Genomic DNA, 18,374 nt, shown 5'->3' on the forward strand with positions numbered 1-18,374 from the left:
AGCCACTGCCTTCCCTTCATAAGAGTTTTTTGCATGCATAACCATTATGCTTTCTCCCCAGCCCTGGCATAAACAGTTTTCCAGTTCAGTGTTATTAGGTGTATAAATACAGATCAGGTGGGAATCAGGCAGTAGTGCAGTGGGTTAAGCGCACAAAGCGCAAGGACCGGCATAAGGATGGATCCCAGTTCAAGCCCCTGTCTCCCCATCTGCAGAGGGGAGTCTCTTCACAGGCGGTGAAGCAGGTCTGCAGGTGTCTATCTTTCCCTCCTCCTCTGTCTTCCTCTCTCTCCTTTTCTCTCTGTCCTGTCCAACAAAGACGACATCAGTAACAGCAACAATAATAACTACAACAACAATTATAAAGAAAAACAAGGGCAACAAAAAGGAAATAAATAAATATTTTAAAAAAGGGAAAAGACAGATTTTTGTAGTAAGCAGTGACAATGTTGTAGAATATTTGGTAGGAGAACTGACTTCATAATAACTGAAACTGAAAAGATCGCTTAGCTATTGAGCTCTCAGATTACAGATTACAGTAACTGAAAATTAAAATCCGGGGTCAGGCAGTAGCGCAGCAGATTAAGCACACATGGCGTGAAGCATAAGGATTGTCGCAAGGTGCATCGAGGTATAAACAAAACAAAAATAAATAGAGCCTTTAAAAATCAATATGGAGGGGCCGGGTGGTGGCGTACCTGGTTGAATGCACATGTTACAGTGAGCAAGGACCCGGGTTCAAGCCCCTGGTCCCCACCTGCAGGGGGAAATCTTCACAAGTGGTGAAGCAGTGCTGCAGGTGTCTCTCTGTTTCCTTCTCTGTCTCCTCCTTCTTCTCAATTTCTGGCTGTCTCTATCAAATAAATAAAGATTTAAAAAAAATCAGTATGGATTGGGAGTCGGGCGGTAGCACAGTGGGTTAAGTGCACGTGGCACAAAGTGCAAGTACCAGGGTAAGGATCCCGGCTCTCCAGTTACAGGGAGTCACTTCACAAGCGGTGAAGCAGGCCTGCAGGTGCTTATCTTTCTCTCCCTCTCTGTCTTCCCCTCCTCTCTCCATTTCTTTCTGTCCTACCCAACAACAAAGACATCAATAACAACAACAACTACAACAATGAAACAAGGGCAACATAAGGGAATAAATATTTAAAAAAATATTTAAAATTAAAGCTCATATAATCACTAGAATTTACAGAGATATAAAGAAAATACTCTACATCTCAAAATAAATCCAGGGAGTTGGGCAGTGGCGCAGCAGGTTAAGCGCAGGTGGCGCAAAGCGCAAGGACTGGCATAAAGATCCCGGTTCGAGCCCTGGCTCCTCACCTGCAGGGGAGTCACTTCACAGGCGGTGAAGCAGGTCTGCAGGTGTCTATCTTTCTCTCCCTTTCTCTGTCTTCCCTTCCTCTCTCCATTTCTCTCTGTCCTATCCAACAACAACATCAATAACCACAACAAGGACAGCAAAAGGGAAAAACAAATAATATTAACTCCAGTAAATAGGTTTTAATATTTAAATATTTAGTTTTGGCAGACTGGGAAATTATTCAGTGAAAGGGGATATTCATATCAAATCACCACTACTCGTCTCTAGATAATTATTTCAAACATTCAGCATGTTTTATTTCTGTTTAAAGTACAAAATCTTATAGGCAATGTAAAAACTCAGATATTGGTGAGTTGCTGCCATGTATATAACTTACGTTTGAACACAGCTTCTACAGAGTTGAAGAAAACTTTGGTGCTACTCTATCAAAGAGGGAGAGTGAGAGGCAGAGGGGGGAGAGAGAGAGAGAGATTAACAGTCATAAATTTCAGTTCACCTCCCCATTCATTCATTTTTTTTTTGCCTTAGGGTTATTACTGGGGCTCTGTGCCTGCACCACAAATCGACTGCTCCTGGAGGCTAATTTTTCCCCCTTCCATTGCTCTTGTTTTATCATTGTTGTGGTTATTATTTTTGTTATTTGCTGTCTTAGTTTTTGGATAGGAGAAATCGAGAGAGAAGACAGAACGGGGGAGAGAAAGATAGACACCTGCAGACCTGCTTCTCTGCTTGTGAAGCAACTCCTCGGCAGGTGGGGAGCCAGGCTCGAACCAATATCCTTAAGCAGGTCCTTGCGCTTCACGCCACCTGTGCTTAACCCACTGCACTACTGCCCAACTCCCCATCCTAGCTATTTTCTTTTCTACCATGTTCCTCTAAAATTCTTCGCCTAAGTTTCCTTGTTAGCGCAGTAGGTAGTCTGTCAGTCTTATAAAATTCTTTTTTTTTTAAAGATTATTTATTTATTTATTAGAAAGATAGGAGGAGAGAAAGAACCAGGCATCACTCTGGTACATGTGCTACTGGGGATCAAACTCAGGACCTCATGCTTGAGAGTCTAGTGCCTTAGCACTGTGCCACCTCCTGGACCAATCATAAAAAATTCTTTACCTAGACTGTCAGTGAATAGTAAAACATAGTGATTTAGGGGGTCGGGCGGTGGCGCAGTGGGTTAAGCGCATGTGGCGCAAAGCGCAGGGACTGGCGTAAGGATCCCGGTTCGAGCCCCCGGCTCCCCACCTGCAGGGGAGTCGCTTCACAGGCGGTGAAGCAGGTCTGCAGGTGTCTATCTTTCTCTCCCCTTCTCTGTCTTCCCCTCCTCTCTCCATTTCTCTCTGTCCTATCCAACAACGAATTGTGTCAACAAGGGCAATAATAATAACCACAACGAAGCTACTACAAGGGCAACAAAAAGGGGAACAAAAATGGCCTCCAGGAGCGGTGGATTCATGGTGCAGGCACCGAGCCCAGCAATAACCCTGGAGGAGGGAAAAAAAAAAATAGTGATTTAAATTAAAGAATTTTTTTTTTAACCAAAGCCCTGCTCAGCTCTGGTTTTTGGTGGTGCTAGGGATTGATCTGGGACTTCAAATCCTCAAGCATAAAAGTCTGTTGTATAACTATAATGCTACTTCCTTGATGCACATTAAAACCTTTTCCCCACACTCTGATGAAGTAATCTTGACTGAGGATGCTCGGTAAAGAGGCCCTAAAATTAGAGGAAAGAGTAGGAATAGTGACCCTGTTACCACCATAAACTCAATTTGAGCAGTGCTCTGGAGAATAAAAGACACCCAAGACTGGATATATAATTATATATATATATATATATATATATTTTTTTTTTTTTTTTTTCCCCTCTCCCTTCAGCTAAGATAGCATATGAGTTACTTATTGTACACGGGTTACATTCAGCCACAAGGATAGCAGAATTAGTCCAGAATGTCAAGTCCAAGGCAAAGGACCAAAAGGGACTGTGTTTTCGTATGAGCAATGAAGGCCACTCGATGGTTGCATAGTATCAAATGGTGATGAGGTTCTATATCCCCTGAACCAAGTTCTAGGCTGCAGCACAGAAGTCCAATTTGTATCAGTGCTTCTGGCCTCGGGCATTCCTTATTTCTGCTCCTGTGGCTTCCATGGGTGCACAAGTCTACTTGGACCTCTGCCTCATCTTTCTTCTTTTATGCTTCAGCCTGCATATTCCCTTCTTCCTCCACTTGGCTCTCATCGTGCAAAGGATTCTAGGAAGATGGCGTTAAGGCCGAGAGACGGGATATTAACTTAAGAGTTAATTAATTTGAAATGTGACTGTTTATATTTGAATTTTGGTACCCACTATATTTTGTATGCAAGTGCTATGATCTATGCCTGAAGATGTTTCTGTGCATAAAGAATAAAAAATTATTTTAACAGATTTTAAGTGGGAGTTGTATAATTAGAGAGAGAGAGCTGAGTACTCCACAGAAATAAGCAATTTGCATGTACAATTTACTTGTGCAGTAGCAAAGTCTATGATCATGTAAGAAAGGTGCTTCATCACTGGTGTATTGCACCAAAGTAAAAGACTCTGGGGTGTGTGGGGGGAGAGTACAGGTCCTGGAAAAGGATGATAGAGGACCTAGTGGGGTTTGTATTGTTATGTAGAAAACTGAGAAATGTTATGCATGTAAAAGCTATTATATTCACTGTCAAATGTAAAACATTAATCCCCCAGTGAAGGAAAAAACAAACAAAAAAATGCTTAATCTGCCTGCCTTATTAGTCCATTCTCAGGATGTAAGTGAATTTTTCTTTTTGTCTCCATGGTTATCGGTGGGGATTGTTGTTTGCGCTAGGAATCCACTGCTCCTGAAGGCCATTTTTTCCCATTTTTTGTTGTTGGATAGGGCAGAGAAATTGAGAGGAGGGGAAGATAGAGGGGGGAGATAGACACCTGCAGATCTGCTTCACTACTTGTGAAGCAACACTCCTACAGGTGGGGAGCCAGGATCTGGAAACGGGATCCTTGCATGGGTCCCTGCACTTTGCACTGTGTGCACGTAACCCGATGCATCACCACCCTGTCCCCATGAATTATTTTTTATGTTAAAGAAATATTTGTTCTATCATTGCATTTGGACTTATATGCCTGTGATTTCCAGTTTAACCCGCCATGAGTGATGCTCTGGCTTCTGTCTCTGTGTCTTATGTGAAACTCTACCCCATATAAAATAAATCATGGGGGGAGGGGTTCCGGCTCGCAGTGGGTTAAGCGCACGTGGTGCAAAGCGCAAGGACCAGCGTAAGGATCCCGGTAAGGATCCCAGTTCGAGCCCCGGCTCCGCACCTGCAGGGGCGTCGTTTCATAGGCGGTGAAGCAGGTCTGCAGGTGTCTTTCCCCCTCTGTCTTCCCCTCCTCTCTCCATTTCTCTCTGTCCTGTCCAACAAGGAACAACATCAACAATGGCAACAATAATAACCACAACGAGGCTACATCAACAAGGGCAACAAAAGGGGGAAAAATGGCCTCCAGGAGCGGTGGATTCATGGTGCAGGCACCGAGCCCAGCAATAACCCTGGAGGGAAAAAAAAAAATCATCGGGCACAAAACAAACATACTAGGTGGGGCCTGGGAAATGACTCACCTGGCAGCACGCACACTTTATGCCATGCAGGAAGACCTCTGGGTTTGAGCTCCCAGAGGATCACGCAAACAGGAAGTTTCATGAGCTATGAAATAGTGTTGCAATGTCTCTCCTTTCTTTGTGCATTTGTGTCTCTTACCCTTTACAAAAAAAATAGCATGCTAATTATAATTGAAAAATACTGATTTAAAAATAAAATTTGAGGGCCAGGTGGTGGCGCACCTGGCTGAGTGCACGTTACAATGCTCAAGGACCCAGGTTCAATCCCCTGGTTCCCACCTGCAGGGGGACAGCTTCACAAATGGTGAAGCAGGGCTGCAGGTGTCTCTGTCTCTCTCCCTCCCTATCACCCCCTTCCCTCTCAATTTCTACCTGTCTCTATCCAATAAACAAAGGTAATTTAAAAATAAAATTTGGGGGCCAGGGGGTGGTGCACCTGGTTGAATGCACATTACAATGCTTAAGGAACCAGATTTGAGCCCCACATCCCCTCCTGCAGGAGGAAAGCTTTGCGAGTGGTGAAGCAGTATTGCAGGTGTCTCTCTGTCTCCCTCTCTGTGACTCTGTTCCCTCTTGTTTCTGGCTGTCTCTATCCATTAAATAAGGATTTAAAAAAATGCTGGGCTCTAAAGTCCCAGGTTCAATCCCCTGCACTACCATAAGCCAGAGCTGAGCAGTGCTCTGGTAAAAAAAAAAAAAAAAAAAAAAAAAAAAAAAGGAAAAAAAAAGAAAAAAAAACTTTTGTGGTCCAGGAGGTGTCGCAGTGGATAAAGCACTGGATTCTCAAGCATGAGGTCCTGAGTTCAGTCCCTGGCAGCACATGTACCAGAGTGATGTCTACTTCTTTCTCTCTCTCCTCCTTTCTCATTAATAAATAAAATATTTAAAAAAAATGCTGGGGGGTGGGGGTAGATAGAATAATGGCTATGGAAAAAGACTCTCATGCCTGAATCTCTGAGGTCCCAGGTTCAATCCCCTGCACCATCATAAGCCAGAGCTGAGCAGTGCTCTGGTTAAAAAAAAAAAAAAAAAAAAAAAAAGCAAGGGAGATAGCATAATGGTCATTCAAAAAAACTTTAGTGCCTGATCTTTTGATATCCCAGGTTCTATTCCCCAGCACCATCATAAGCTATACTTGAGGAGTGCTGTGGTAAAGAACAAAACCAATCCAAAACAAAAACTTCCAGATTGAGAACAGAAAAATAGCAGATTAATGTAACAGATTTTCAAGCCTTAGGCACCCAAGTTCAATTTCATAAGCTATAAGACCACCATAAGCCAAAATTGATGTACCTTACAACTAATTGAAAAGAATTTTGCAGACAGACACAAAAACAATCTGTGAAAATTAGGTCTATTATAAAAAAAAAAAACCCTCCTATTCCTAAAATAGTAGTCTAGGACTTTGTGTATAGCAGACAAATGCAGAAACCTTAATTGCCCCTGCAGGCTCTAAGAAGCAGTTATAAAAGCCCTCAAAGGAAAGCAGGATTTCACATTTATATGTAAATAACAGCTAAATGTGGGGCACTGGCCTCAGCTTACCCTCTGTCCAGTTTCCTAATCTATGAAGCAAGGTAGATATAGTACATGTTTTCAAAGTTTCCTTCCCCTTCAGCAATGTTAATCTTTTAGTGAACTTACAGGCAAAACTGGTTTCTGATCTAAATGATAAACATTTCAATTAGGACAAACTGGAGTATTTTATGGTAACCATACCAACATATGTTTGAAAATGTAGAATTTGACTACTTGGCTATAGTTCTGCAGAGATTAAGACTACTGTAACATTTAAGGTATTTTTACCTCATTTTAATTAAAAAAAAAAAAAATTCCAAATGGCTACCTACATGTAAACCCAGCCCAGGTTTCAACAGCAACACTTTTTCTTTCTTTCAACAAAGACTAGAGAGGAGACCAACAATATCGGTGTTGTTCACAGATAATGAAAGGAGTATCTCAAGCAGCAACTTCAGTGGGATCTCAGCAATCTTCAACAGAAAACGTTATGTGAACTTTCTGGGCATGTTTATCTCTTTGGAGATTTGAGCATTTCTTTGATGGGGAAATGTGTGCCATCAATCATTTGGTAAAGTTACTAAAGGATATAGTTGCCTTTTCCTTAAAGATCAGAAGTAAAAGATGTAGCCTATTAAGACAGCATTCTAAAATGAGTGAAACACTGAAATAAAGGAAACTGCTTACAGGCTTACAGATGCTCCAGTTTTGCTAATATCAATAAATTCAAGCATTTGCTAAGTAATAATGGCTAACCATCCAAATGAGGAACCAAAAACGTAAGTTTTATCTGAGAGTAATTGGTTAACATTTATTTTAAAGTCAAATTTCCTAAGCTTCATAATTTGACCATTTTACACATTAGATAATTTTGCAGCCAGTCCTGACTTACTAGTACTTCTGATTCTGCACATTAAAAATATTTGCTCATACTTTGGTATGACTTGCAGCATTTCAGAGCCATCCAAACACTACAAAGCTACAAGTCAGTAGGAGCAGATTGACCAACTGGTGCTGTCTTTGAATATACTAATTTAAGACTGAGTAATACAATAGGACATACTTTAAAGATGAGAGAATGGCAACTAGCAGAAACCAAAACATTGACAATTTTTATATTCAGACTACATCAACAAACTAACAAAAACAAACAAACAAAAAAGCCTCAACAACTTTGGTTTATATTTAATACTGAAAGACTATGGGCTAGGAACATCTGTAGTGCAAACAGACTCTGCAAGGTCCCAGATTCAATCCCTGGAACCACCATCAGCCAGAACTAATCAATGCTCTAGTAAAAACAATTAAGAATACAATTTTAAAAGGATGTTGGAAAAAATAAAATTGGATGGGGGGGTAGGATAGATAGCATAATGGTTATGCAAAGAGACTCTGTGCCTGAGGCTTCAAAGTCACAGGTTCAATCCCTAGCACCACCATAAGCCAGAGCTGGGCAGTGCTATAATAAAAAACAAAAAGACCCCCACACCTTTGGACATCTAATATTTGGCTAAGGTGCCCAGACTATTAAATGGGGAAAGCAGAGTCTCTTCAACAAATGGTGTTGGAAAAAATGGGTTGAAATATGCAGATGAATGAAACTGAACCACTATATTTCACCAAATACAAAAGTAAATTCCAAGTGGATCAAGGACTTGTATGTTAGACCACAAACTATCAGATACTTAGAGGAAAATATTGGCAGAACTCATTTCTGCATAAGTTTTAAAGACATCTTCAATGAAATGAATCCAATTACAAAGAAGACTAAGGCAAGTATAAACCTATGGGACTACATCAAATTAAAAGCTTCTGCACAGCAAAAGAAATCAAACCAAGAGACCCCTCACAGAATGGGAGAAGATCTTTACATGCCATACAGCAGATAAGAACTTGCCAAAATATATAAAGAGCTTGCCAAACTCAACAACAAGAAAACAGATAACACCATCCAAAAATGGGAGAGGACATGGACAGAATATTCACCACAGAAGAGATCCAAAAGGCCGAGAAACACATGAAAAAATGCTCTAAGTCTTTGATTGTCAGAGAAATGCAAATAAAGACAACAATGGGATACCACTTCACTCCTGTGAGAATGTCATACATCAGAAAAGGTAACAGCAGCAAATGCTGGAGAGGTTGTGGGGTCAAAGGAACCCTCCTGCACTGCTGATGGGAATGTTAATTGGTCCAACCTCTGGAGAACAGTCTGGAGAACTCTCAGAAGGCTAGTAATGGATCTACCCTGTGATCCTGCAAATCCTCTCCTGGGGATATATCCTAAGGAACCCAACACATCCATCCAAAAAGATCTGTGTGTATGTTCTTATGTTCTTAGCAGCACAATTTGTAATAGACAAAACCTGGAAACAACCCAGGTATCCAACAACAGATGAGTGGCTAAGCAAGTTGTGGTATATACATACACTGCACTACTACTCAGCTATTAAAAACGGTAACTTCACCGTTTTCAGCCCATATTGGATAGAGCTTGAAGAAATCATGTTAAGTGAAATAAGTCAGAAACAGAAGGATGAATATGGGATGATCTCACTCTCAGGCAGAAGCTGAAAAACAAGATCAGAAGAGAAAACACAAGTAGAACCTGAACCGGAATTGGTGTATTGCACCAAAGTAAAAAACTCTGGAGTGGGTGGAGGGGAGAATACAGGTCCAAAAAGGATGACAAGAGGACCTAGTGGGGGTTGTATGTGGAAAACTGAGAAATGTTATGTTATGCATGTACAAACTATTGTATTTATTGTCAATTGTAAAATGTTAATCCCCCAATAAAGAAATAAAAAAATTATTTATGAAATGGAAAAAAAGAGAAAAGAACCCTTGAAAAAAAAAAGGATGTTGGCAGGCTACTTATAAAACCTTGAATGTATATATATATTTTTTTTCTTTTTGCCTCCAGGGCTATTGCTGAGACTCAGTGCTTGAACCATGAATCCACGGCTCCTGGAGGCCATTTTCCCCCCTCTTGTTGCCCTTGTTATTGTACTCTTGTTGTGGCCATTATTGTTACTGTTGATGTCGTTCGTTGTTGGATAGGATAGAAAGAAATGGAGAGAGAAGGGGAAGACAGAGAGAGGGAGAGAAAGACAGATACCTGCAGACCTGCTTCACCACCTCTGAAGTGACTCCCCTGCAGGTGGGGAGCCGAAGGCTCGAATCGGGATCCCTACGCTGGTCCTTGTGCTTTGCGCCACAGGCGCTTAACCTGCTGCACCACCACCCAACCCCCATGTATATATATATATATATTTTTTGTAAACTCACATATAAGCCTAAGTGGAATTTGAAAATTAGAATATCAGACATTACAAAATCCTTTGCCAGGGTTCACTAAAGTAGAAATAATTACACTTTTCTAGGCAGAAGATAAACATATGAACCGTGTGAGAGTTCCTTATACAATAAACCTGGAGAATATACTCTGGGAAGAAAACTAGAATACTGATGGTGTGATTTTCAGTCCATTGTTCTTGGACTTGAAAATACCATTTTATAATAAAGTGGAAGCTTGACTCCATGTTGAAAGAACCCAATGATTATAAAAGAATGAGAAGCTTTATTTCAACTTCTGCTTCTGAAGTCTATTGATGTTTACTAGAAGGCTAAACATTTTGTGTTAAATGAATATGGAATTTAACAGGTTATGATTAATAAACTGGAAATGATTAAGACAACAGGTATGAAAAAAAGTCTATATATACAGTAGATCCCCCCCCCTCCAGAAATTTAAGAAAAGTTTAAATAATCAGGAGGTAGAAAAAGTGCTAAGGATAGAGTCTAAGTGCTAACTCACCCAGTATAGTGCACATTACTATGTTTAAGCTCCTGGTTTCTATCTGCATGGTAGGGAAAAGTTTCATAAACTTTGGAGCAGTGCTGTGGGTATTTCTCTGTCTCTACCTCTCACTCTATCAAAGAAAATAACCACCTGTGTAGGCACCAAGCCCTAGCAATAACTCTGCTGAAAAAAACAAAAACTATAATGACAGTTCTGCCATTCTCATACCCAAATTTCTTTAAAATAGAAAAACATGTTTTAAATGAATAAAACATACAAGCACATTACATCCACGTATGAAAACTGAATTTGCCATAAAGTATAATCAGTCTTACATAAAACTAAATACTGCAAAAGACTAATGGACATGTAAAAGCTGAGTTTTGTTCACTGAAAAATATATTTGTTTTACCTCAAAGTCTTAACATCTGAAATGTAGCCAAAGCTGTTTTGTATTTTTACTCAAGAGCTCTACCAGGATAATTTTTTTTGTCTTCAGGGTTATCACTGGGGCTCGAATCCACTGCTCCTGTCAGCCATTTTTTTCTCATTTTTATTGGATAGGAGAAAGAAATTGAGAAGGGGAAGATAGGAAGAGAAAGAGGGTGGGGGTAGATAGCATAATGGTTATGCAAAGAGACTCTCATGCTTGAGACTCCAAAGTCCTGGGTTCAATCCTCCCGCACCCCCATAAACCAGAGCTGAGCAAAAAAAAAAAAAAAAAAAAAAAAAAAGATGAAGAGATGTGGTTTGGGAGATAGTATAGTGGAAGTGGATAAAGCCTTCGACTCTTGAGCATGAGGTCCTGAGTTTGATCCCTGGAAGCACATGTACCAGACTGATGTCTCATTCTCTCTCTACTCCTATCTTCTTCATGAATAAATAAATAAAATCTTTTTTAAAAAAAAAGAGACAAGACACCTGCAGGTGGGGAGCCAGGTATTCGAACTGGGATCCTTGTGGAGAATCTTGAGCTTTGTACTATGTGTGCTTAACCCGGTACGTCACCTCCCAACCCCCTCAATAAATCTTATTTAAAGGGTAGCAATTTGGAACCTGGAAGACTGCACTGGCACCTGCTGGATATGCAAGTGAGGTTGCAGGTTTGCTCCCTGGCATCATGTATGACAGGTTCTGTCTAGGGTCTGTCTTCTCACTCATAAAATATAAATCTTTAAAAAGAATAAAAGTAGGAAGCCGGCTTGTGGCATACAACGAACACATTGTTACCATGCACTAGTCCCTCAGTTGAAATCCCCAGTCTTCACATTGCAGGGGGATGCTTCATAATCAGTGGAGCGGAGCAGTGCTTTTAAGTGTCGGTCTAGATCCCTGCTCCTTCCATTGCTCTCAATTTCTTTCTGTCCTTTCAATAAAAATAAAGTTTTTTTTTAAAGGTAGCCTATTTGCAAAGCCCCATCTTTAACATATTTTATATCAATTCACTTTTAAAGCATTAATTTAAATACATGAACTTTTAGTCTATTCAAGGAGTAATTTTTCTGCGGCTTTAAAAATGATCACATAACTTTTCTCTTGTATGTTGCAGTGAATTCATTTAAAAAAAAATATTGCTATTTATCATTGGGTAGAGAAAACTTGAGAGGAGACAGAGAGTCCTGCAGCTCTACTGCACCACTTGTGAAACTTTCTCTATGCAGGTGGGGACCAGGGGCTTGAATGAAATATAATGTGTGTGCTTAACCAAGCGTGCCACCGCCTGGCCCCTGAATTCATGTTTGTTTGTTTGTTTTTACCTGCTATTTTTTTGTCACCATGATTAAGGTGGGACTCAATGCCTGTACAACTCCACTGCTCCCAGTGCCCATTGTTTTCTTTCTAATCTCTAGATAGAGGGAGGGAGAGGAAAAAGCAAAAAGAGAGTGAAGACACTGTAGCACTGTTGCATCATTCTTGAAATTTCTCCCGTGGTGTCCTGGGGATAAAACCTAGGTTCCTGCACATAGTAATGTGCCCTACTGGATGAGCCACTTTCTGGCCCTGAATTATATTTTTTAAATATTGGGTCAACTTTTATTCCAGGGTAAAACATGCTAGGTAGTTTACATATGCTTTTTTAACTGATGGGCTTCCTTCTCCTTTGAGTTACTGCTCCAGAATTTTTTTTTTTTTAACTTAATTCATTTTTTTCCTTTTGTTGCCCTTGTTTATTGTCATTGTTATTATTATTGTTGTTATTGCTGTCGTTGTTGGATTGGACAGAGAGAAATTGAGAGAGGAGGGGAAGATAGAGAGGGGGAGAGAAAGACAGACACCTTCAGACCTGCTTCACCACCTGTGAAGTGACCCTTTGCAGGTGGGGAGCCGGGGGCTGGAACGGGGGTCTTGATGCTGGTCCTTGCGCTTTGTGCCACAGGCGCTTAACCTGCTGCGCCACCGCCCGGCTCCTCAGAATTCTTATATAATATAAAATGCTTATAGGGGAGCCTAGTGGTGGCACACCTGGCTGGGCACACGTTAGAATGTGCAAGGACCCAGGTTCAAGCCCCCAGTCCCCTCCTGTAGAGGGAAAGCTTTGCAAGTGGTGAAGCAGGGCTGCAGGTGTCTGTCTCCCTCCCTTCCTATCACCCCCTGCCTTCTCAATTTCTGGCTGTCTCTATCCAATAAACAAATATAATAAAAAATATTTTAAAAAATTCTTATAGGATGCAATGTGATCACAGGGCTAGAAGTACTGGTTTGAAAACGCATTTACAGAAAGTGCATTTCTGGGCAGGGGTAGATAGCAAAATGGTTATGTAAAGAGACTCTCGTGCCTGAGGCTCCAAAGTCCCAGGGTTCAATCCCCTGTACCACCATAAGCCAGAGCTGAGCAGTGCTCTGGCAAAAAAAAAAAACACCAAAAAACGTGCATTTTCTTAATGATTGCTATTACATAATAAAACAGAAAACTTTGTTGTAAGACTTTGTTTTTTACCAAAGTCACTGCTCTGTCCTCTTATCTATAAATTTTAAGGTTTTGCTTCTCATATAATCCAGAGATAAAGCCTATAGGTTTTCCCCCCCTTTTAATTATTATTATTGGGTAGAGACAGAGAGAAATTGGGAGGGGACAGGAAGGTTGAGAGGGAGACACACTTGCAGACCTGCTTCACTTCTCATGAAGCTTTCCAACCCAACAAGTGGGGACCAGGGGCTTGAAACTGGGTCCTTGCACGTTGTAATGTGAGCGCTTAACCAGGTGCACCACTGCTTGGCCCCCAGGTTTCATTTACTTTTTAAGAGAAAAGGAAATTAGAAAATAGTTAAACATTTAAATATTTTCATTTCAAAATAATTTATGCTCATGATAATTGGGCAAAATGATAGATTTATTTTCAGATGTATGCTTTCAAAAATGTCAGATTTACTATAATCAAATTAAAAGTTTCTTGCATGTTAAATGTTTGAAAGTGGTAGACTGAAGAAAAATGCAAAATCTTTTTTTTTTTTACAGAATAGTATAAATGTTTATTTTCTGTATGATTTACTTTGCTGTCCTGTTTTTACAATATAGAAAAGTGTTTTCTTTGAATAGCTCTAGTAAATATAAATTTAATCTTTCTACTTTGGGATGTAAATAGAGCTAAAAAATTATATGCCCAACCCTCCCCCAAATAGCCTTTTAAAATGGTTGAATTAATGTGAATATTAATCTTGTCAGCAATTTGATGCAAATGCCTACATACAAAAAGGTGTTTAGTACTACACAGAAGGAAAAGGCTTAATAGTTTAGTTTCTTAAAAATCAGAAAAACTAGTAGCATTTGATTGCACCTTCAATTTTTACAAGCAAAACATTCTCAAGCAATGCCATCATACATAATCTACAATTGTATTCCAAATTTCACAAACATTTTCTGCACACTGTATATATAAATACACATCACAAGGTGCAATTAGAATTAAACACAGAGTATGTACAAAATGAACAAAGTTTAGGTATAGACCAAAAATGTATTGTAATCCTTTGAAAAATAACTTGATTAGATATTATTTATCCTTACACTAATTTACATTTATACAAATTTTAAACATACTATAGTGAGGTGCTAAGAATGTTTGCACTATCTACAATTAAAGTTACTGCACATCATTTTATAAATCCAAATTTCAAAAGGAAGATACTTTAATAACGGAATCCCCTTTTGAACTACTAAATTTCTATTGCCTATATCTTGAATGTTCATATGAACATATATACACACTTAATACATATAACTATATATTCTTTGTAGGAAATGCAATAATTATATACTAATAATTACTCAGGACTAAGGTACCTAACAAAATGCCTGAATTCCAACATGGTTTTTTTCTTGACATAAAAGAATCTTAAATTCATAAAGCTTTTGAATTACTGAAAATGATTTAGCTATTTTAGTAATTACAAAAAACAAAAACAAAACCCCTCGTATCTTCAGCTTACCAAGCCACTGACTAAAAGTAATGCCATGTTAAGCTTCCTTCATAAAAAGAAACCCCATGATATTTTTTGAAAGTTTTGTTGGAGGCCCTTTTCAGTAAATCAAGTAAGTGTCATATATTGGTTTAAAACCTCTTAGGTTCAAAAATCTAAAGAGAGCTTTTACATCAATGAAAAAAAGGAAGTTCCCTAAATTCATCTCTTAGAGCTTCAATATTCTTTCTCAGTCTAAGACAAATCTTAAACCTGATGATGTTTCTAATGTTATTACTATGTTCACATCAACCTATGTGCACCTTTCATTTTAGTAGTACCCAGCAATCACTTGGATGACTTATCATTTCAAATACCATCTCCTTGAAACAAAATCAAAACATACCAGAGCATTTCTTACTCACACGTTAGTGCGGAAACATTACCCAATTTTTGAGAATTTACTCTTTTAACACTTTTAGTATATTTTTTAAAAGTCTTTATTTTAAAAGCGTACCTACAGGTTACTTCCCCTTCTGATATTTCTCTTCTGATAATATTCCAGCATCAACCTAAAAAGTTGACTTTTTTTTAAAAGATAGTGTTTTTTTTTTTAAACACAAAAGGTTATGTGAGTATGTTTTATAAGAATTTGTGTAGGTTTTCTATCTGCTTGTATTCTAGGTAGTACCAAAGAATGAGTGGGTAACACCAATGCCTATCTGGTAATTTTCCTACTAGAACAAAGTCATACAGCGCCATACAATATAAATTATAGGAATTTATAAAGGTTCTTTGTCAGTAGAATCAGAAGGATAGGACATCTAATTGTAAAGAAACCCAATAAATAAAAAAAATCTATATAATACATAAAAATTCAATTTAGAAGGGGCCATAAGCAGACTGAACCAAGAGTTTAAATGTACTAATTTCCTTATTTAAAATTTTTTTCAATAATATTTCAGGTCTCACAAGAACTGAATTAACAATACAATAATTGTTAAGTTCTCTTCCAGAAAATCAAGTGTTCCTGCACCAAAATTTTCTGTATTGCTCCACATGTCAGTCTTATTTGCCAGAGTTAGCAATTCATTGCACAAGGGTCACTTTTTGCTTTTCCTGCAGAGTTGATGACACTCATCAAACATCTTCCAAATTCCTCCAGAATCATCCGTTCAGCTGCTGCTTTTGATTTTCCTTTTTTATCTGCTTGTTCTGCCTGGGCAAGAAGGCAATTACATGTGGCTTCAGCTACTTCCTTGGTTACAAATGTAAATGGCAATCTGAAATAGTTTGTAAAAGAAAAAGAAGATGATGGTGCTGAGTAAAACAGAAGTGGATGATATTCTTTCATCTGGAAATCTATAGGAATTTTTATGAATCACCAGTACACTAAGCAGCACAAGCTGTGCAGTAAGCCCATAAGCACATTCTAAAGAACTTTAAAAAGGTAGGCCTGCAGGTGTTAGTATGCCCTGTTGAGTGCATATGCTGCCACTCTCGAGGAACCAGGTTCAAGCCCCCAGTCCTTACCTGCCAGGAGGAAGCTTCATGAGGTGAAGCAGTGCGACAGGTATTTCTCTTTCTCCCTATCTCCCCTCCCCGTCTCAATTTCTCTCTGTCCTATTAGGTAAAATAAATATATTTTTTAAATCTTAGGTTTGTTTTGTTATAGAGTAGATTTTTAAAGTATTGTTTAGGAATTATAGCACTTTATATAAAATACGTTATTTACAAAACATGACTATCAGGTGGGGATAGGTAGCATAATGATTATGCAAGGAGACTCTCAGGGCTGAGGCTCCGAAGTCCCAGGTTCAATTCCCCGCAATACCATAAAGCAGAGCTGAATAGTGCTTTGGTAATAAATAAATAAAATCAATAAAAAATGATTATTTAGTTAAATAATGTAATTATACATGTAGACTGAGTATTTTTTAAATATTTACTTACTTTTTATTATTTATTTTCCCTTTTTGTTGCCCTTGTTTTATTGTTGTGGTTATTATTGCTGTTGCTGTTGATGTTGTCATTGGATAGGACAGAGAGAAATGGAAGACAGAGTGAGGGAGAGAAAGAGGAACACCTACAGACCTGCCCTGTGAAGTGACTCCCCTGCATGTGAGGAGACAGGGCTCAAACTGGGATCCTTAAGCCGGTCCTTGCTCTTTGTGCCATGTGCACTTTACCCACTGTGCTACTGGCCAACTCCCTGTTTACTTACTTTTTACCAGAGCACTGCTCAGCTCTAGCATATGGTGGTATATGTGACTGAACCTGAGACCTTTGAGCCTCAGGCATGAAAACTTTTGCATAACCATTATGTTATTTCCCCATCTCTAGATTATTTTTTTTTCAATTTTATTTATTTTGGATACAGATGGAAATTTAGAGGGAAGGGAGAAGTAGAAGAGAAAAAGAGACACTTGCAGCACTGTTTTGCCACTTGTGAAATTCCCTTTCTACAGGTGTGGATGGGGTCTTAAAATCCAGGTACTTGTGTACTATAATGTGTATGTTCAACCAGGTATGCCACTGCCTGGCCCTGTAGACTAGGGTATTGTTTTATAATTCCAGTCAGCCATTGCCAGGCCCCTAATTCTGGGTATTTCTGTAAAAGTTCTTCTAATTCATGAATGGTGGCTCAATAGTATTCTATTTTATTATATTTTAAAATATTTATTTATTTCCTTTTGTTGCCCTTGTTTTATTGTTGTGGTTATGATTGTTGTTATTGATGTCGAGGTTGTTGGATAGGACAGAGAGAAATGGAGAGAGGAGGGGAAGACAGATAGGGGGAGAGAAAGACAAACACCTGCAGACCTGCTTCACTGCTTGTGAAGTGACTCACCTGCAGGTGGGGAACCGGGGGCTTGAACCAGGATCCTTAAGCCGGTCCTAGTGCTTTGCGCCACGTGCACTTAACCCGCTGCGCTACCGTCCGACTCCCAGTATTCTATTTTATTAAAGTTATATTTTCACTGCCCAGAACAATAAATAACACATAAAGACACTCCCAAGAATATATGCTAAACAAATAAATGAGTGATACTGTGAATTGGAACTGCTATCTTTTCAATAGCACTGAAAATTAAGCAGTTCTTATAGTCAAATTATTTATTCAAATAAACAATCCCATACATACAGTATTTCAGTGCTTCATCTCAGAAAACAACAGAGAAGTGATAAATACTGGTTTTTTTGTTTGTCTGTTTTTTACCAGAGCACTGATCATCTCTGGTTTATGGTGGTGCAGGGGACTGAACCTGGAACTTTCGAGCCTCAGGCATGAGAGTCTCTGCATAACCATCATGCTATCTACCCCTGTCCTATACTGTTCTACAGGAGGAGTTTCTCTCCTTCCTTCCTTCTTTCCTTCCTTCCTTCCTTTTCTTTTCTTAAATATTTTATTAATGAGAAACATAGGAGGAGAGAGAGAAATAACCAGAGTAGTCTGGGAGGTGGCACAGTAGATAAAACATTGGACTCTCACCAGAGTGATGTCTAGTTCTCTCTCTCTCCTCCTATCTTTCTCATAAATTAAAAAAAGAAAGGGAGTTGGACAGGAGCGTAGCAGGTTAAGCACAGGTGGCGCAAAGTGCAAGGACCAGCATAACAATCCTGGTTCAAGCCCCCGGCTCCCTACCTGCAAGGGGAGTCATTTCATAGGCGGTGAAGCAGGTCTGCAGGTGTCTATTTTTCT

The 18,374-nt window shown here is 39.2% G+C and overlaps 1 protein-coding gene across 7 annotated transcripts in view; it reads right to left on the reverse strand.

The window, feature by feature from the left end:
* Positions 1-13,991: 13,991 nt before the first annotated feature.
* The window catches only part of LIN54 (lin-54 DREAM MuvB core complex component), an 85,224-nt gene continuing 80,841 nt past the window's right edge, over positions 13,992-18,374 (reverse strand). For all 7 annotated transcript variants that reach the window (XM_060187990.1, XM_007518488.3, XM_060187988.1 and 4 more), the window contains exon 13: positions 13,992-15,954. In XM_060187990.1, the coding sequence (XP_060043973.1) occupies positions 15,753-15,954 (202 nt within the window). In that variant the 3' untranslated portion in view covers positions 13,992-15,752. The remainder of the gene's footprint in view (positions 15,955-18,374) is intronic.

The sequence above is a fragment of the Erinaceus europaeus genome, chromosome 3, assembly GCF_950295315.1.
Source record: "Erinaceus europaeus chromosome 3, mEriEur2.1, whole genome shotgun sequence".
Lineage (NCBI taxonomy): Eukaryota > Metazoa > Chordata > Mammalia > Eulipotyphla > Erinaceidae > Erinaceus > Erinaceus europaeus.